The sequence below is a fragment of the Mastigoproctus giganteus genome, chromosome 2 (assembly GCF_048544385.1).
Source record: "Mastigoproctus giganteus isolate SK-2022 chromosome 2, ASM4854438v1, whole genome shotgun sequence".
In the NCBI taxonomy this organism is placed as follows: Eukaryota; Metazoa; Arthropoda; class Arachnida; order Uropygi; family Thelyphonidae; genus Mastigoproctus; species Mastigoproctus giganteus.
In genome coordinates, this window is record NC_143576.1 from 92,778,986 (window position 1) to 92,800,930 (window position 21,945).

Here is a 21,945-nt window from a genome sequence, read left to right on the forward strand (position 1 = left end):
TTAACAGACTGGCAATTTTTTTTGAGTGCTCTGCCCCTATCCCTATTTTTCCCATAAGCCCTGTTGTTTTTAATGTGTGAAATACCATAACACGGAGATTTTTAGGAACACATGTACCGTGTTATAGCAGAACTGACTGTACTTTTTGTTTTCTGATGTAATATCTTCTACTAAACATTACATGATACATACTCTATTTATATATTACATGATACATATATAGACATAGAGAATATTACATGAGAAAACAAAAGGTAACAATGAACTTATTTTTTCATGATTTTTTTCTATATTTCTTGCAATAATTTTTTTTAAATTAAATTGTACATCAAAATTCCAGAGAACTTATTCAATTTCAGCTTTTTTATGCCCAAATCAGACACCTGCCCCTAACAGATAAGATTTTTTTTTCTGATTTCCTAAGCTCTTACTGTCATTTGTTATAAACTACATCTACAATTACTTGGAAACACAGATAAGATATTGCAACACCTATTTGAATATTTCTAGACAATTCATATCTGGATAGACACATATGAAATGACTTTGAATCTGCACATATATTGTACTCCACAGAGCCCATACATCAAAAATATACATGTGCACTCGTGAAAGGGTAAAAGAAGTTGATTTACTATGTAAGAACAAATTAAGATTTAATTTTTAAAAAATTAAATACTGTTATATCTAAATTAGGTAGGAGAAGGGTTCAACCTTCATAAATGGAACCATTTGGAGAATTATGTTCGGAATCTGACAAAGCGCTATAAAAATGTTTATGTATGTACTGGACCATTGTATTTACCAAGGTAAAATTCATTTGAATTTGTATTAAAAAAAAAATAAATAATAAGAAGAATAACATGTTTATGGTAACCTTTTTATTATCTCTTGTGTCCTTTTCTAGAAAGAAAAAAATGTAGGAAATTTATTTAGATCAAATAAAATAAAATTTACCAGTAAAGCATTTATTTATTAATATCATCTAAAAGTAATTGAAATCATAGTTATTTTTTATATTTGTTGAAACATTTTTTATCTCTAATTTTTTCATATATTTGTTCAGATCAGAATTTTGAAAAAGAAAATATAGGTAACCTTCAGTTTCTAATTTTTCTAAATATTTCTGGATGATTTTGATTTTGTGTATAACTTGAGGTTGTCACAGACAGTCTCTCAGATAAGTCAAGTGGATCCAATTTCAGCGAAGTCCGGACGGTCTGTAACAGCCAAACCCTCTGCTTGCACCTTCATGATGATGGGACTGTCCCAGGTATAACCTCCAAGCACACTGTGGGTGACCACCCAGGTGTGAACCAATGTAAGCAGGGGTCAAGGTGTGGCGCCCACACCACATGGAGGAATGCCACCCCTCTGTGTTACTAGGCAATACTAGGTGGTAGATAACTCTCATCAACTGGTACAATACCACCACTTTGCTTATTGGCGGTTTCAAGTGGTGGAACCCATGTTTAGTCTCCAGAGCTAAGTTCCGGTCAACCCTTCCCTAGCTCTTCCATCTTGCAGTACGATTGATGACTTTTGAGGTTATGATGGACATCATAGCAAGATCCAATCTTCCTTACATTTCGAGGGTACGGCTCTAAAATGGTGTTCGGAGGCTGGCCGCTAGTTAGTACATCGGACCGAACCTATTGGTAATGTTTTAGGAGACTTCCTGATCAGCTAGTGTATAATCTTGCTACCTCTACTCTTCCAGATAGTGACTGGAGGGAGTCCAAGTAGTGTGTACACGGAGGGCATTGTCAAGGCCACGTTATGTCAAGGATCTGGGTATATTCTTGCCATACTCGTGCAGACGGGCTGCAAGAGTAGCTCATGGAATATTGTCAATGATATACAGGAATTTTTCCAGCAGGGATAAGGAGGTGATTATTCCCTTGTATAAGGCAATGGTCAGGCCACACCTAGATTATTGTATACAGGTCTGGAGGCCTCATTTCAAGAAGGATGTAGAGCTGCTGGAACGAGTACAGAGAAGGGCAACAAGATTAGTGAATGGAACAAAGGGGTGCTCTTACGAAGAAAGGCTTAAGTTATGCAAATTACAGTGTCTGGAGACTAGGCACCAGCAAAGTGATCTGATAGAGGTGTATAAAGCCTTGAATGGTTTGAGCATGCTCAATGCTGATGGGATTCTTCCTCTAGCTCAGAATAATCACCTGAGAGGGCATAAATTCAAATTGAGGAAAGACAGATGTAGGATAGAGGTGCGGAAATTTGCCTTTAGCCAGCGGGTGGTTGGTTGGTTGGTGGAACAGACTTCCATCCCTTGTTGTGGAAGTTGATAGCCTAAATAAGTTTAAGGCTCAGCTGGACAGGTATTTTGAACGAACAGAGGGGTGAAGTGGAAGTGGTTTTTTTTTTTTTTTTTTTGGCTGATGCTGCATAAGCTTGCTTTCTTGCATCAAATGCCTCTACTAATGCTAATGCTAATTTTTTTTTTTTTTTTTTTTTGGCTGATGCTGCATATGCTTGCTTTCTTGCATCAAATGCCTCTGCTAATGCTAATGCTAATGTACGACATATCCAAAAAATTCATTACTTCATACAGCATGTCTTCCCCCCCCCACTTTTTCTTACTATTGAATACACCATGAATTGTCAAACTAATAGTGTAAGCTTATCTGCGAAAAGATCTAAACCTCCCAAACACTTCCTAGTTCATTTCACAAATATACATGGTCTCAATTCTAATCTTGACGATGTCCATTTCCACTTGCAGTCTGCCAAACCCTATGCACGTTTTCTGACAGAATCTCAGTTATCTGTTGATTCAACTACTGCTCATCTCAGTTGCCCAAATTATTCGCTGTATGATTCCTTTCGCCTCAGAAGTGGTGTTTGTGCATATGTCCATTCCGATATTCCCTGTCTGAGACTTGGTAATATGGAATCTCCTCTCTTTGATCTTCTCTGGTTTAAAATCTCTCTACCTCATTGTGTCAAATTCATCTGTTGTCTCTACCGTTCTCCCAACTCCACTAATCACTTGGATCTCTTTGACTTCCTCTCTTTACAACTTGACTTTCTCCAGTACAACTTTCCTAACAGTGAGATAGTTTTCCTTGGTGATTTTAATGTTCACAACTCCAGCTGGCTTCTGTTTTCTAGTCACACCGACCCAGCTGGTCGAGATGCTGAGGCTTTTGCAACTACTAATGATCTTGCACAGATTTTTCATTTACCTACAAGAATACCGGACAATCCTAATCATACAGCCAATACGCTTGATCTTTTTCTCACAAACAACCCTTCTAAGTACACGGTCGAAGTGAGAGGGCCTTTAGGCACTTCAGATCACAACTTGGTGATTGTCTCTTCTCCAGTGGAGCCTTTATCTCATGGCAATTCCCAACCTCGTGTTGCTTGGCATTACAAGAATGCAAAATGGGATGACCTCCGAGATTTCTTTTCATTGGTCGGATTACTGTTTCAAAACTTCTGATGTTAACTTTTGCTCAGATCGTGTCAGTGAACTTATTCTTGCAGGAATGGAATCCTTTATCCCACACGCCACTTTAAAATCTCGTCCTTTATCTAAACTTTGGTTTTCCAATAAATGTGCTAAAGCCGTTCAGGAGAAGAATGTTGCATATTGTAATTGGCTTGTTTCCAATTCTTCAGTTTCATTTTCTGCCTACACCAAAGCTCACAACAATTGTAAAGCAGTTATTAATCAGTCCAAACAAGATTTTGAACAGGCTAAGAGTACAAAACTTGCTTCTTGCCCTTATGGTAGCCGAGCATTCTGGTCTCTTGTTAAAGCTATTGGCCGCAACTTTTGCCCATCTCTGCTCCCACCTCTGTCAAAACCAGATGGTTCTATTGTCACTTTGGCCAAGGATAAAGCTGACCTGCTAGCATCCCATTTTTCTTCCAACTCATGTATTAATGATCTTGGTAAAACACCTCCCACCATTCCCAAAAAAGGATCCATTCAATGCCTCTTGTGGTCTTCTGTCAAAAGGATGTCAGAAGGATTTTGACGAATCTTGATGCTAAGAAAGTTTCAGGTAGTGATGGTATTTCTCCTGTGCTCCTGAACTTACTCCTGTTCTTTGCCGCCTTTTTTCACTTTCTTATTCCAAAGGTGTTTTTCCTTCTGCTTGGAAATTTGCTCATATCCAGCCAGTTCCTAAAAAGGGTGACAAATCCCTCCCATCCAATTATCGTCCCATTGCAATTACTTCTACTCTTTCTAAAGTAATGGAGAAATAAATTAACCTCCAAATCTTACACTATCTAGAAACCTTCCATCTGATCAATGATCGCCAGTATGGATTCCATCAGTGTTGATTCACTGGTGATATTCTGGCTTATGTTACCCATTTATGGACAAATTCAATGGAAATGTTCGGTGAAACACAGGCAGTTGCTCTTGACAACTCAAAGGCTTTCGATCATGTTTGGCATAAAGGTCTTTTAAACAGGCTTCCATCTTATGGTTTGCCAACTGTTTTTTTGTAATTGGTTATCCAGTTTTCTCTCTGATCGCTCACTGAGGGTGATGGTATATGGCTCTCTGTCTTCTAACCTCTCCACTAATGCTGGTGTCCCCAAGGTTCAGTTCTTTCCCCCACTCTTTTCCACTTATATATTAATGACCTTCTTCCATTGACCGGACATCCTATCCATAGTTTTGCCGATGATAGCACATTGCATTCCACTTTCTATTTTGAGAAACCTTGCCCTGCTCAATCAGCTTCAACTTCTTGAATATCCACTACCAATTCCTTAAATACTGATCTCCAGGTAATTCTGCAGTGGGGCGAAGACAACTTAGTTGATTTTAATCCTTCTAAAACTCAGTCTTGTCTTATATCTCACAAAAAGGATTCTTCTGCTCCTATGCTTATCCTTGGTGACACTCCAGTTTCTAGGCATGATGATATATCTCTTTTGGAGATTACCCTGACTTCTAATCTCTCTTGGCACAAGCACATTACAAATATTGCTTCCTCTGCATCTAAAAAACTTGGTTTTCTCTTTTGCTCATGGAGTTACTTTTGTTCCAAACAGCTGTTCACCCTGTTCAAATCGCAAATCCACTCTACCATCAAATATTGTTTCCACATCTGGGGCGGTTCCCCCAAAATCTCTCTCAGGCTTCTAGATTCCATTCAGAAGAGGGCAGTTAGGTTAATCAATGATTCCTCTAACAGAGTGTCTCCACTCGCTGTCTCTCATCTTCTCAACCTCCAACCCAAGCACAGTACTAAGTACTATAGGTTCTAATACCTCTGGCGTTTAGGGTTTCATAAAAAAGTTCCAATTTTTTGGAAGATGAATATATATATGTATGACTTTTTAAATTTACCCCTTGTGTAACTGCCAGTAGACAAACTGCAGCAAAAAAAAAAAAAAAAGTCAAAGTGATATCAATACACATTTTAGTATTTCTTTAATATTTTTTCAATTAATATTTCTTCAGTCTGTTAAAGTGATATTCAGTGCACATTTTTTCAATTCATTTCTTCGATATGATTTTTGATCTTTAAGGTCAAAAATCATATTGAAGAACTTAATTGGAGAAAATCGTATTAAAAGTCAAAATCTGCCCATAATTGTGTTAGAATTGGAGAATTATGGTGAAGAAAAACTGGTTAACTATGTGCTTATTTTTATGCATTTTGTATGTATGAAATGAACAGTTACCTTCTTGAAAAACATTTTTCCTCCTTAGGCTTTCAGTATTTATCTTTTCATCATTACTTAAACAGAACAAACATAAAGTTTGCTACTTGACTGACTGACTATTCATGTAAGTTTTTTGGTGTGCCCACCAGAGGGTTAATGAAACTGTCCTTTTGACTGTTTAGAAACAGAAAACTGTCTTTCTGCCATTCTAGTTTATTTCAACTGTGATTGCGACATTAGGGTTCTGTTTTCTAAACTGCACTTTTAGGTGCATCTCCACCTGTTAATTTCAGTATGTCTGTCCATCTAAACATCCATCAGTGTCATAATATATCCATAATATCAGTATGTAATGTCTTTACTTCCAGCAAATAGATTTTCATTAAATTATATGTTTAATGAAAATCTATTTGCTGGAAGAATAGATTTTCATTGGAAGAATGAATGGGCTGTATGATGAAAAAAGAAATTCTTGGTTCAAGCACTATACAGCTACTAGAACAATTAGTACTTGAAGATGGACTTGGTGCATCACGGTCTTAGTCGCCCATGTGCCATAAAAACCAAAACCAAACCAAACTACTTGAAGAGTTTAATTTTGATATTAATTTACTAAATATATAGATATTTACTTCATCTCACTTAATAACATTTTCTTTAACATTTCAATATAAGGACACTAGAAAATTGACTGTTTGGTTTGTGACATTTCTTGCCTCATTATAATGACACCTTAAATCATTTCCAAAAATATTAAAAATTGTGATACCAAATAGAAGCACCCCCAACCTGAGCGAAAATAAATCATTGAAATATTTTCTGCCAAACTGAAGCACCATTAATTAAGTAGAAGATACCAGATACGACTTTTTTAGTTATTCTGTCTGTACTTGATGCATTTATTGATTTTGCTTTAATAGTTCCTTTAAAACAAGTCCAAAATTCTCATTGTTGGAAGAACATTAAGACATTGAATATAAATGGTGCTTGGAGAAAACTATGGCTGCTTGTATACAAAATTACCTTGGGGTGGAAGAGCCAGCTCACAGTATACAAAAAACCTAGAGATTGCAAAATAAGTTAATTTGCATCACTATTAATTTTATTAAAGTTATTAATTATCAATAGTTTTAATTTTTAGATTGATAATGTCATGAAATAAGGCACCATTGAATTATTTTTTAAGTACTTCCTGGCACCTGTGTGCGTTGCACAGATTGCACGCATGGATGGCATGCCTCCTGGATTTACTCAAATCACATGTTGTAGATTTCACTACTGAAGAACTTCTTGAACTTGAAAACCAAAGATTGCAAGACAAGGTTGGAAGGAATGCTAATTCTGCTTCCGCAAAAACTAATACCAACAAAGGACATGTCAGAAGCTTTTACTCATTTAGAAAAAACTGCAATCTTTGTTCAGAAAGATGAAAACATGCTAAGGAACAGCAGAATTAGTAGGAGCATAAAACACACACTTAAGAATTATACCAGCTATTGTACAAAGAGAAGAAGAGTGGTAAGTCTAAGTGACTTCAACCACCTGTACACCTACAGCAGATGAATCTCTATTGCCTGTGATTAATAAATAAATCGAGGATTAATAAAAGCAACAAAAAATGTTTGTTCCTTTTTTTACTCTGTTCATCCCTTTTTATAGGCCTAATGGGGAGGGTTCTACATTAAATAAACTAACTATTCACAAAGTTTCAGTCATCTTTATTATTATGCTATTGGGTAGCTAAACTGTTATTTATTGCTAATTTTTGCAAAAAAGCTGTCTGCTTATTTCACCCATTACTGTATTATAATCTGATGAGTTTAAATATAATTGTTGTTAAATTAAATTTTTTTTTCTTTCAAGGAATGCATTTATTTCCATAACATCGTCAGTTTGTGGCGATGTTCCAGTGTGTGGAACATCGTCATTTGTTTATTGACGAGTCAGTTAGCTGCTAATTTTTGAAGGCTCCAATTCTGTTATTAAGTGAGGTATAAGTAATGAATTATCACTTTGTTAATTACAGAAAATCTGTGAAATACATATTTAAATTTTTAACATCTAAATATTTTTAGATATAAGTATAAAGAAGAAGGTGAATAATAAGTATAAGGAAGAAGGTGAATGACATTGATCATCTAGATACATTTGTGAGCCAAATCATTATTACCACTTATCTAATAGCATTTTGGGCCACCTGTCGGCATGATAACCACTAGCTACCTTTATCATAGACTCTATGAGACCACGGAAGGTGCCTTCAGGTAGCCTGAACCGGCTAGACAAAAGGATGTCCCAGATTTTGGTAATGGAGCAAGGCACTGGAAAATGCTACATTCCATTGCATCCCACAAATGGTCAATAGGATTGATGTTGGGGGAATTTGGCAGCCAGGAAGCACACGAAATGCTTGTACATGATCCTCAAACCATTACTGCACAGTGTGAACCTTGTGACACAGGGCATTGTCTTGTTGAAAGAATTCAAAGTCATTTGGATACACAGTCACCATATAGGGCCACACTTGGTATGAAACACTGCTGAGGTAAAATTTGGTTGTGAGGGTGTATTTGATAGGAATGAGAGAACCCAGTGATCCGTGAAAACATCCTCCAAACCATGATACCACCACCATCAGCTTTTTTCTCCCCCAACTGTGCAGTCTGGTTGCAGCTGTTCACTTGCTTGCCATCAAATATGCATTGGCATGATGAACCTGGAAACTTGAGTTATCAGACCAGCCAAATATTTTCCAGTTGTCCAATTCCAGGAATAGTGCTCCAGTGCCCACTGCAGGCAGTGGGGCATATTCACACATGAATAATTTTTTTAGGAAAGGTGATGCCAGAAATGTATAAAATTCTAACAGATTAAGCTGAATGATTTTGTAATAAGTGAGAAGAAAGTGGAAGAAAAATTGTTGAAGCTAAACATAAAAAAGGCACCTGGGATGGATGGGATCTATCTGCTTATATTAAGGGAGACAGCAAAAGAGGTCAGCAAACCTTTAGTCATAATTATGATAACATCCTTGGATTCAGGGGATGTCCCTATAGACTGGAGATGTACAAATATATCCCCGGTTCACAAAGGGTAATCAAGGGTGACATGAGATACAGACCTATTAGCTTGACTTCTATTCCAGAGAAAATAATGGAGTCACTGGTTAAAGAAGTAATAGAGGACCATCTAGAGGAGTGCATTTATACTGCAGTTACAACATCTATATGTTAAAGGGTGGTCTTGTCTAACCAGTCTGATTAGATATTATGACAGTGACAAAGGAACTGGGATGCAAGAAGTACTTTTGACATCTTACACTTAGATTTCAGAAAAGCTTTTCTGAAATCTAAGTGTAAGTTATCAGTTGGCACTGCTCTTCATGGACAAATATTAATAGTGTAGTGCCCCAAGGTTCAGTGCTGGGTCCATTGCTGTTTTAATGATATTGATGAAGGCATATCAGGCCTTAATGTGTATGGTTGCAGATGACACAAATGCTGGGTGGTTGTTTAATAAGGTAATCAGGGTATGCTAGAAAAATTAGGTAGATGGACTGAGAAATGGCTGTTGAAGTTTAATATTGACAAATGCAAAAGTACTGCATATGGGAAGCAGTAATCTCAGATGAGCATACCAATTGTATGGTGCTATACTCATGGTAGTGAAAACTGAAAAAACATGTGCTGGTAATTGTGTAGTCACATATGAAGTTCTCTGAGCAGTGCTGCCAGGTGAGCTCATGGGGTTTTGTCAATGATATACAGGAATTTTGTCAATAGGGATAGAGAGTTATTTTATAAGGCAATGGTAAGGCCACATATTGAGTACAGTAATACCCCGACTTACGCTACCCCAAATTACGCGAACTCGGAGTTACGCGGTTCTTGATTTTTTCGATTGGTGTATATCTAAAATTAGCTTACCAGTGATTTGGAAGTCAAATCATAAAGCTTGGGTGACAGCTTCCGTTTTTGAGGACTGGTTTTGTCACCACTTCATACCCAAAGTTGAACGTTATTGCAAGTCTAAACAGATTCCATTTAGAGTGATGCTTCGTATTGACAATGCATCCGGTCACCTTCCTACCACCCTAATTAATTTCGACCCACGTGTGAAAGTTGTGTTTTTGCTTCCAAACACAACGAGCTTGCTTCAACCAATGGACCAGGAAGTCATCAAAACATTCAAGGCTTACTACACGAGGCGTTCGTTTGCACGTCTGAATGAAGCTAGGAGACAAAATAGTGAGGTATCTGTTAAAGACTTTTGGAAACAATTCAATGTTTTAGATGCCGTAAGAATCATTGAAGAATCTTGGGATGAAATTCACAAAGAAACATTGAATGGTGTCTGGAAGTAACTTTGTCCATTTTTTTTTTCAAAACCGAGACGAAAACAACGCCAGAAACTGATCATGTCGCTCATGTGATAGAAGAAGTTGTTAATCTTGCCAGGCAATTAGATTTGGAAGTCAATGGTGATGATGTCAACGAGCTGTTGGATTCATATAGTCAGGAGCTGACAATGAATGAGCTCATAGAGATGCGTGAGCAAAACGACACTTCAGACCCAGTTCCACCAGAAAAGCACATGACAGTTGCAAGCTTGACAGAAGGTCTCAGCTCAATTGAAAAGGGCTTAAAAATTTTAGAAAACAGACTCCAACAAAGAACGCGTTATAGCTACAAAGCAAGGAATAAAAAAATTATTAGCTTGCTATGAAGAAATTCTGCGTGAAAAAAGAAGGCGGCGCTGTGTCGTCAGACGAATTTGTTAGATTATATGAAGCCATCGACATCGAAATAACTTTTTTACGTAACTCATTTATGTTTTTAATACATATTTTGTATTAATATGTATAAAGAACTGCAATTTTATTAAATATTTTTCTTCTAAACTAGTGTTTTTGTTAGTCCTTGGCCCCAATTAAACAAAATATATATGTATTTATATGCAAAGTTGTACCCCGACTTATGCGACTTCGACTTAAGCGATTTTTGTCGGACCCACCTATCCCGTAACTTCGGGGTATTACTGTTATGGGTCTGGAGGCAGTGTCATTTTAGGAAGGATATTGATCTGCAGGAATGGGTGCAGAGAAGAGCAAGAAGATTGGTGAAGGCAACAAAAGGGTGGTCTTACCAAGTAAAGAGCTTTGGTTCTGCAGTGTCTAGAGATGAGACACCATCGAGGTGATCTGATTGAAGTGTTTAAGGCTTTGAATGGATTGAGCAAGCTCAATGCTGCTGGCAGTCTTTCTCTTGCTCAAACTACACACAAGGTCAGCCAGCAGGTAGTTTATTGTTGGAACAAACCTCCATCTGTTGTTGTGGAAGTTGGTAGTTTGAATAAATTCACAGAACCAGACAAATTATTGAAGGGGATGTGCAGGTGATGTTGATTTTTTTTTTTAGCTGAGACTTTATAAGCTTGCTTTCTTAATGGGGGTGGAAGTTCCTCTTCAGACTTTGTCTGGAACAGACACCATGTGAATGAATTTATATAGCAATTCCGCCAATGTTGGAATTGCCATGCAGTGTATGGCAATTCCAACATTGGCAACATATTGATAAAACTTATCTATATGTCATATTTTTTTTACAAATATATTTAATGCCAATGATAATAATTGGTTCATTAGTAACATGTACATTACATATTTTGTAAATAGATTGTTTTTTTTTTTGAGATATGTTTTTAATGATTAATATTATTACACATTTCGATTAATATAAAATGGATACATAACTTTATATGTTAATACATCATTAATATGAATTAATAGCTATACATATTAATTTATATTAATATGCACAGATTGTTTATTTATATTAATATAACAGATTGTACATACCATTCTAGGATTAAAGAATTAGTCCATTTTATATTAGTTAACCCATTTTTACAATATTGTGAAGGCTGTTAAGTTTTTTTAAATTATCGTTATTTTGTTAAAAATGTTTAATACACCTATGGTTTTTTTTTTTTTTTTTTTTGCTTCATCTCTTAGAAGAGATCCAGATGGAAAAACTTACGTAAAGTATGAAGTAATAGGAAGAAATCATATTGCTGTTCCAACTCACTTCTTTAAAGTGATAGTATGTGAGACACACAGAAATGAGCTTGATCTGCAAGCTTATGTAATGCCTAATATGCCTTTGGATGATGGTATTTCTCTAGAGTCCTTTTTGGTTAGTTGCATTTTTATTAAATACTTTTTGGAAATGAAATGCTACATTTGATGGCTATTCAATTGTTGTCACACCCATGAAATTTTTTGCATTATCAAAATTGTTATATTTTGCTATCAGAGCAGTGTTTCTAAAACTTATTCTGGCTTCACTTTCAAGTTATTTACTGATCTTTGGCCTTCACTCACATAAAACAAAATCACTGCAATATCTTCTTTTACAAGGACAATTCAAGAAAGAATGAGACTGAAATGCCAACTGGGCTAGCTGGTGGGTAAAGTGCCTGCCTAGCAACTCAAAGGTCACGGTTTGAATCCCGCCTCGGGCTTGGATCAGAGTAGTGCAAAAAACTTGGGAGGTGCATTATGGCCACAGAAGCCAGTGTGCCAACAACTAACAAAAAAAAAAAAAAAAAAAAGAGAGACTGAAATCATCATCATCATTAGGAAATAGTGGCCATCATTGCAGGGCTCACAGTGGGAGGCAGTAAGAGGTATGCAGTGTCACACATGCCAAGATTAGTGCCCAACTGTGTAGTTGTTTAATCAGTAGTGTTACTTTTTGCCTTTCTGTGATGGATATTGAAGAGGAATAATATGCTGCTCTAAAATTCTACTGTATGTTGCAGAAGAGTAACTAAACATACAGTATGTTTCTAGGAGTTCATAGATAAGGTGCTCTACCCACAGCTATAGCTTTCCACTGGTTCAAAGAGTTTTAAGGGTGGAACATCAGGGAGAAAATCTGTAGGTCCTGGTTTACCAGTGACTGTGGTAATCAAAGAAAATATAAACATAGCAGCCACTACTGTTCATTAGATAATTTTGTAACTATCCAAAAAGCTTGTAGCTATGTTTAGAATTTCAGCTGGAAATACATATACAAGATAAATAAAGTTCCTGGACTGGTGCTGTTGTGGCCACCTTTGATGAATTTGCAAATACAGTAGAATTTCAGTTATCCGGAATAATTTGAGAGGCTGATCTTTTTTCTTTTTTTTATTAACAGTAGTACAGTAAGCTACAGTTATAGTGATCACGTTTGCAAATTGAATTTTTATTATAATAAGCGAAAGATTGAGTTTACTGCCCATTTATAACAGATTGTACAAACAAAAAGCCCAATAAACCGAAAACTGCAAGTTATTTTTATTGTTTTATGGTTGTGACCTATAGAATTCTATGTGACCTTCAGAAATGTGCTTTAGAAAAATATCACAGAAACTACTGGGTTTTCTCGGAAACCATGAGTGAATTTCAGATTAGTTTAGCTCCAGATTCGGTAAGAATAATATCAGCATAAAACAGTGCGATTTATTATTTTTTTCAGTTGATTAAGGTAAAATGTGAACAAAAAGAAAATGCATAGTTTTAACATTGCAGTAAGAAACAAAAATTATTAATAGAATTAGAAAAGTTTAAAATTTAGGAAATATCTTCAAAGAGTTTAATGTGGGGACTTTAACAATTTACGACATCAAGAAAAATTCCAATGCTATAATAGCATTTGTGTCGATTATGGATAATGCAGGAGGATCTAGCAGGAAAAAGATGATGTCGAAAACTGAAAATGCCACTTTAGAGAGTGCACTCACTTTTTTTTTTGTTTTCTTCACAGCGAAGTTTAGGTGAACCAGTGTCTGGCTCAATGTTGTGAAAAAGCATTGGATTTTAATAAAAAATTAATAGGTAATGAAGATTTTAAGGCAAGCACAGGTTGGCTGAAAAACTTTAAAATGAGAAACGGTATATGTGAACTAGATATTCAAGGCAAGAAAATTTCTGCAGATGAATCGGAAGCAGTGTCCTTTGAAAAGTAAGTTTGCTTCAGTTATAGCAAATTTTGAGAAAGTAAAGGATTATAATTCTAATCAGACAGGCTTATTATTGAAAGCATTACTTGAGAAAAACCCTAACCACTAAAAGAGATATGCCTGCACCAATTTTTAAAATTAAAAAAGATCGAGTTACAATTGCTATGTGTACAAATGCCACTCGGATGCACAGATTGTCCGTGCTCGTTATCAGTAAGTTGGAAAAAACGAGAGCATTTAAAAATAAAATCTTTCTAATTTTTCTGTTTTGTATAAAAATCATAAAAATGCCTGTGTGGATGTTTCTGTTTTTCGAAATTGGTTTATATATATATTTTTATTTAATTAAATTTACCAGAAAATATTCTGGTTTGATTATCTGGAAAATTTGGCTATACAGAAGAGGTCTGACATCAATTATTCCGGATAACTGATACTCTACTGTAAATGGATATGGTATGTTGTAGTTCAAACTTCATCCAGCAGATAGTGGTACCAAGATTGTCCAGTAGGCAGACAGGTTGCAAGTAACAACCAGTTCCATTAGTAGCATTAAAGTTTCGTGTCACAATTTTGCAGTGGAGCGACGAACAAATATCAAATTTTGCTTTAAACTGGGAAAAATCTGCAACATAAATGTATGAAATGTTAAAAACTGTTTATGGTGATTTTTTGGATGGTACCAGTGTGTTTGAATGGCACAAGTGATTAAAAGATGGATGTGAGGATGTTATTGAATTTGATGATCCAAGAAGTGGGTGTTCATCAGCCTGTGGACAGAATTGCAAAAGTTCAGGAAATTAGCATTCGTCGAGGCATATGATGCAAGAAAGCAAGCTTATACAGCATCGGCAAAAAAAAAACAAAAAACCAAACTTCCCATTTCACCCATCCATTCACTCTAAAAGTTTGTCCACTTCTTCCTTGGATTTATTTAAGCTATCAACTTCCACAATGACAGATGGAAGTTTGTTCCAGTAATCAAATACCTACTGGCTAAAGGCAGATTTCTGCACATCTATTCTACAAATGTTTTTCCTCAATTTGAGCTGCCAATGTGCCATTAAAAACCAAATTAATCAATCAATCAACCATTCCTCAATTTGAGTTTATGCCCCCTCAGGTTTGTAATCTGAGCTAGAAGAAGAATCCCATCAGCATTGAGCCTGCTCAAACCATACAAGGCCTTATACAACTCAGTCAGATGATCTCGCAGGTGCCTAGTTTCCAGATGCTGTAATTTGGAAAAGTTAAGCCTTTCTTGGTACAAAGACCCCCTTCATTCCTCTCGCCAATCTTGTTACTCTTCTGTGTAGTTGTTCATGCAACTCTACATCCCTCCTAAAATGAGGACTCCAGACCTGTATGCAGTACTCAAGGTGTGGCCTGACCATTGCCTTGTACAAAGGGATAATTACCTCCTTAATCCTACTAGCAAAATTCCTGTATATCATTGACAAGACCCCATGACCTGCTCTGGCAGCCTGTCTGCATTTCTCAGAAAACAATCTGACTGCACAATTATACCCAGATCTTTTTCTTTCTCTACCACCCTAAGTATAGTACCACACAGTCGGTATGTTTCTCTGGGGTAAATTGTGGCAAGAGATCATTGTTTGACACTCCAAATGAAGGTTGATGAGTTTGATATGAATAAGATTTTAGGAAATACTTGGATTTCAGGAAAGCTTTTGACACTATTGCACATAAAAGATTGTTGTACAAATTGGAGCAATGTGGCATTAAGGGCAAGTTATTTTTTTTTTTTTACTTTTTATTGGCTACGGATAAAGGGATATTAAATGGTGGAAGGCAGTGAGTGGTTACCAATGAATACTGCTGTTCGTGGACTTCTGATATTAGTGGAATTCAACAGGGTTCAGTGCTGCTCCCCATTGATGTTTTCTGTATTTATTAATGATATTGATGAAGGTATATATTAGGCTTAATGTCTAAATTTGTAGATGATGCAGAGATTGGCAGGGTGGTTAATAATAATAATGAAGGTATGCTGCTGCAACAATATCTAGAAAATTTAGGCAGATAGGCTGAGAAAAGGCAGTTGAAGTTTAACATCGACAAATGCAAGGTACTGCATATGGAGAGCAGTAATGCTAGAATAAAATATCAACTGTGTGGTACTACACTCAGGGTAGTGGAAAATGAAAAGGACCTGGGAGTAATTATGCAGTCTATGAAATTCTCTGAGCAGTTCAGACAGCTCATTCAGTTTTGTCTATAATATACAGGGACAAGGAAGTGATTATCTCGTTGTATAAGGCAATGGCTGGACCCTATCTTGAGTACTGTATACAGGTCTGGAAGCCTCATTTCAGGAAAGATGTAGATCTTTCCTGATGTAGATCATTTCAGAAAAGATGTAGATCTGGAATGGGTGCAGAGAAGGACAATGAGATTAGTGAAAGTAGTGAAAAGGATGATCTTAACCAGGACAGGCTTCATTTCTGCTATTTGCTTCATCTTGAGATTAGGTACCTGCAAGGTGATTTGATCAAGGTTTATAAGGATTTGAATGAATTGAGCGAGATCAGTGCTGATAGCATTCTTGCTCTTGTTTAGACTACACACATGAGGGGGCATAAATCAAACTGAGTAAGGATTGTTGCAGGATAGATGTGAGGAGGTTTGCTTTAGCCTGCAAATGGGGCAGTTTGAATAAATTTAAGGAAGAAATAGACAAATTAGTAGAGGAAGAACAAGCGATGTGGGATGTTTTTTGCTGGTGTTTTATAATCTTGACCCTTGCATCATATGCCACTAATAATAATAATAATCAGTTCTGTCAGCTTTCATAAGAACTTATCAGATGCTATTATGAAAGAAGAAAGATTTGAAGTACAGTCATCCTTGGTTGAGGAATTAACGTTCATAAGGAAGCTTGAAATATATAAAAAAAATATATATATTGTAAATCATTCTTGTCATGTTAACAATTCTTCATAGTAGTACTGAGCGTGAAAGGATATTCAGTCAGGTGAGATAAAAAAAAAAGCAGAAGAATTCAGATCTTCTCTTGTTTAAACTTTGGAAATGCTCTTGACAGCCAGGTGAAGACAGAGGGGACATTGTTATGAACAAAAACTTTGACTCAACATTACTGAAGAGGAAACTGAAACAGTGTGTTTCTTGAAGCAATCAAAATCAGTTGATGTCTAACAGAAATCCAAACAAAATTAACAAACAGAGAAATCCTAGGTAAGGTAATATGTGAAATTATAATATACTGGTCAAGAATCCTGTGTATGCCCTTTAATATTGAAATGTGTAAGTTCTCACTGAAATTTAATTTCTGGTGCAGTGTGGACTTAAAAATCCTCCTGCTTTTTCCAAAAAACTACTGTTTTTCTTCTATTTTTTGTGAAGAATTCCTGTTTGCAAAAAAAAAAAAGAAAAAAAGCCTTTTCTTCCTTGTTTTTACCAAATATTCTTTCTTTTCTTCTTGCTTACACTTGATACACAGTTTTTTGAAAGTCAAAAGTTGGAAGCTAACTGGCATCATCTGATGGAATTCAGATGTGATCTTAACAAGAAGAAAGAAACCAAAAAATTAAAGGCTAAATGAAGCTTTTCAAATTAATAACCATAACTGACCATAATTAAGAGACCAGTGGAGTGAATCTTAATCCTGTTTTGCTACATTTGTCAGTAGCTACTACTGACAATGTTCATGCATGGCAGGCGCCTCTGTAGCCAGGTGGGAAGGAGCAGCAGTGCGCAGCACACACTTCTTGATTAGACCGGGGTTCGAGCCCGTCACCACCAAATACGGAGGATGCGGAAAGGTCAAGGAATGACCACTGCATATCCCGGAGCAATATGGCCTTAGTTGCTAATGCTCCTAAAAACCAACAAAATCATGCATGGCACCATCATTACCTTCCAACCAGAGCTTTGTCTCACATTTCTATTCACACAAAAGTTTTCACTCATCAGTTGCAACAACAGAAAACTAGTATTAGACATACTGCATCTCAGAAGCTGTCATAATATATATTTTTAAAATAGCTTATCTGAGTTTCCTTTTTAGTTCTATAACGTTGTACTTGGGAAGAGCAGTATCTTTCTGCTTCATATTTTAAAAATTCTGCAACTAATTTGTTTTATTTCAGTTCTTATTATTGACATAATTGTGTAACAGTTATAAGAGATATTTAAATTATCTCCCTTCTTCCTATTTGTAAGATTCTTTTTAACTTGTTTGATAAGACTTGATATAGTACTTGAACACCATATTAAGTCTCAACTTTGAAATTTCTAATTTAATATTGGCTTTTGATTTTACCAACTAAATGTGAGGGACATTAGTGTATACCACTACTTTTAATTATTAATGGGGATTTATGTGAAAATTTGCATGCATGACTATGATACTTATGGACATAAACAATTAGTATGTCAAGTTGTTGGTACAGTGGAATTTCTAGTAATGTATCTGTTACTACCCTGACATAGTAACATGAAGTTGCCATTAAAGGCAAGCGAACAGAATGGTGAGAATTTACCATCTAATTATGTATAGTGCTTTTGACATGCATAAGGAAACATTATGTGCAGCTAATGGACTTTGAAAGCTTTTGGATTGTGGGTTATTTGGATCTATGTAACTAGATGGTTAACACAGAAAATCACCATTTGTGCAGATCTTGATGCCTGAATGGTTGGATGCTATTGGCAACAATTGTTAGAGGAAAGTACATGGTTATGTTGCCAGAGCTCTGGTGGCATCATAAGAATCAAAATGGGATCAGTAGACCGAGCAACAGGAAATGGATATCATAATCTGCCAGATTTCAATATCTTAATGTCACTTGTGTCTGCACCTGTGGAAGGGAGTGCAATTAGCAGATGACAGCAAAACGTGGGACTGCATTCTTTGCTGTCTGTTGTCTGTGCAGAAAGAAATAAAAAAAATTTCATACATTGGATGTCATTGCAGTTTATGAACCAACACTGATGACCTTTATGATCTCAGTATGCTATATATACCAATATGTATCTGTCTTCAATAAACATTAAAATCACAAGATACCCTCAAGGTTATACAGGTGTAACAATTTCAGTATAATAGTACAATTCAGTACAATTTCAGTGTAATAATGCTGTAAGCAGCCTGATATCACAATTGCCCTGGCCATACTATATACCAGATTTTAATAGTCATCACATGCTATGAGGAAACAATTAAATATACAAAAGGTACAAATTGAACAACAGTGATGGATAATTTACATACTTTTACATTTCATGATTCACCAAAACCACAATTGATCTAGCCATATGTTCTTGAAGACTGTTTCTTATGCTCAAGTGGTGAATGGATCCTCTCCACTTGAGTCACCACTTTCTAATCATAAGCTATCAGACAGAATTTCCAATTTCCTGTAACAAAAATCCAAAAATGAAAACTTGAGAAAGCAGGATGGTCAAAATTCCATACTCCAGCAATTCTGGATTTGTAGACAATTCAACAGTCCACATAAAGTGATGCAGTCAAATATATTACAGAGAAATTACTGCATTTTGCTCATAATGCCATACTTAAAGCATCATGAAACTGCTGATACATTCAAAAACTTGGTGGAACAGTGATAGGCTTTTAAACAAAAAGAAACAAAATAAAATCTGGAACAACTACTTCTGCAACCAACTTCCAATAGCCTACTCTTGGTACATTTTGCTTCAACGCTAAATAATATCACATCTTCCCAATAGATCTAGACAGCTATTAGGAAAGTAAGGGGCAGATAGGTAGATCTTATGACAATCTTGTCACAATTATAAATTGATAAAGTCCTATAGAGTGCTATATAGGACTTTATCAATTTATAATAGGAGCAGTGAAGTGTTGCAACTTCAAATATTTAATTCACTCATAGCTTATAAATTGACAGAGTCAGAGCATTGCTGAACCACAAATTTCAAATGGTAAAGCTGTATGACTTGTGAATAAATTTGGTAAATTCTGGAAGTCAGTTGACTTTCTGTCATAACGTCATAAGATCAAAGTGTGTTTCCTCTGCAAAGTATGCTAGCTCCAAACAGAATTCATAGATAGCAAGCTGTCAGTCGAGTTCTTGAAGGGATTAAGTTAAAATATTCTTTAACTTTAATTTAAATATAATTGTATTTGGAGAGCTCTTTCATTATCCAGTAGTACTATTCAGAGAAGTTTTTGAACCAAACCAAAATGAATTGATTTTGCAAAAGAAAAATCTCAGTATACTATTCAGAGAAGTTTTTGAACCAAACCAAAATGAATTGATTTTGCAAAAAAAAAAATCCCAGTATCACTGAAGTAAAAGAAATATATTTTGCATTGTGTTCTATTAATATCAGTGTGAGAACTTACCAGATTCTTTTATAAAAGGAAAAAGAACTGATTTACAATAGTCCCTTGACTCTTGATTTTTTAAGGAGTCCTTATGTGCTGTAATGTAATGTAATATAATATAATATACACGCGTGCATACTACCACTTTAATAGCTTCAAAACTAATTCAGCAAGTACAGAACTAACACAACACGTCCAATCTCAAAATCACAACCCACTCATCGATTCAGCCATCACAGTAATTAAATTAAATTCTAGCTACAAAATCCTTGAAAACGAAGCCCTCGTCATCGAATGGTTTAAGCACCATACATCACTCAACGTGTTAAACAAAAAGATTCCCGCCAATTTCTCCCCCATTTGGAATTTAGCACGCATTAAGTTTCCACGTGCACTGAAATGCATTTCGGGAACCCAACCCGTATATAACACAAGCGCGCTCTCTTCCCCCCCCACTATAGCTAACTGAAGACGAGGAATCTCGAAAGTCGCTCGTGCGCGACTATTAGCTTCTATTTTTTTTTTATTTTTCTTCATTTAATTTAATTTAATTAGGCAACCATAGAATGGAAGGTGAACTTTCCTTTCTTAAAATTTTTGTTGCCCACAACTTAGTTTTAAACCCATAATCCCTGTAAGTTATTAGAATCCTATAACCACTATGTATGTGGTAAATCCCTCCACCAGCTAAGCGGATTACTATGAGGTGAGTGCTGAAAATTAAGCTAAGCTATACATTTTTTTTTTTTTTTTTTTTAATGAGAACCCCAAACACGAGAGGTATTATAACCTATAGTACTTAGTACCGTGCTTGGGTTGGAGATTGAGAAGACGAAAGAAGATATTTGTTGACATTGGACTTGAACTTCTGTAGATTGTAATTTTCAGGAAATACGTATGAAGGAAGGTTGTTCCAGAAAACGGCAGTTGAATGAATAAATGAGGAAGATGAAAAGTTGGTTCTGTGGGTTTGAAGTTGGACAGTAAATGGATGTTGGCTGGTGGCGGCACGTGTTCGGACTGTTTTGAAACAGAGAGCGGGAATTATAGAAGCCAATTCAGAAGAACAGTGCCCATGGAAGTATCTGTAGAAGAGGCATGCAGCAGAAACAGTGCGTCTATGAGACAGCGAGTGGAAAGACTCTGTTAGAGATGAATCATTAATTAACCTAACTGCCCTCTTCTGAATGGAATCAAGAAGCCTGAGAGAGGTTTTGGGGGCACCACCCCAGATGTGGGAACAATATTCCATGCCAGGGCGGATTTGCGATTTATACAAAGTGAGCAGCTGTTTGGGAGAAAAGTAACGCCGAGAGCGAAAGAGAAAACCAAGTTTTTTAGATGCAGAGGAAGCAATATTTGTAATGTGCTTGTGCCAAGAGAGATTAGAAGTCAGGGTAATCCCCAAAAGAGATATATCATTTTGCCTAGAAATCTGAGTGTCACTAAAGATAAGCATAGGAGCAGAAGAATCCTTTTTGCGAGATATAAGACAAGATTGAGTTTTAGAAGGGTTGAAATCAACTAAGTTGTCTTTGCCCCACTGGAGAATTACCTGAAGATCGGCATTTAAGGAATTGGCAGCAGATTTTCGAGAACTTGAAGCTGATTGAGCTGGACAAGGTTTCTCAAAATGGAAAGTTGAATGCAATGTGCTATCATCGGCAAAACTATGGATAGGATTTCCAGTCAATGGAAGAAGGTCATTGATATACAAGAGGGAAAGAACTGAACCTTGGGGGACACCGGCATTAGTGGAGAAGTTAGAAGACAGAGAGCCATCTACCATCACCCTCAGTGAGCGATCAGAGAGAAAACTGGATAACCAATTACTAAAAACAGTTGGTAAACCATAAGATGGAAGCTTGTTTAGAAGACCTTTATGCCAAACACGATCAAAAGCCTTTGAGATGTCAAGAGCAACT

The 21,945-nt window shown here is 36.2% G+C and overlaps 1 protein-coding gene across 1 annotated transcript in view; it reads left to right on the forward strand.

The window, feature by feature from the left end:
- The window catches only part of LOC150089426 (endonuclease G, mitochondrial-like), a 75,468-nt gene that overhangs the window by 45,186 nt on the left and 8,337 nt on the right, over positions 1 to 21,945 (forward strand). Inside the window, exons 3-4 of the mRNA XM_090368582.1 lie at positions 697 to 809; positions 11,675 to 11,855. Coding sequence (XP_090224708.1) covers positions 697 to 809; positions 11,675 to 11,855 — 294 coding nt within the window. The remainder of the gene's footprint in view (positions 1 to 696; positions 810 to 11,674; positions 11,856 to 21,945) is intronic.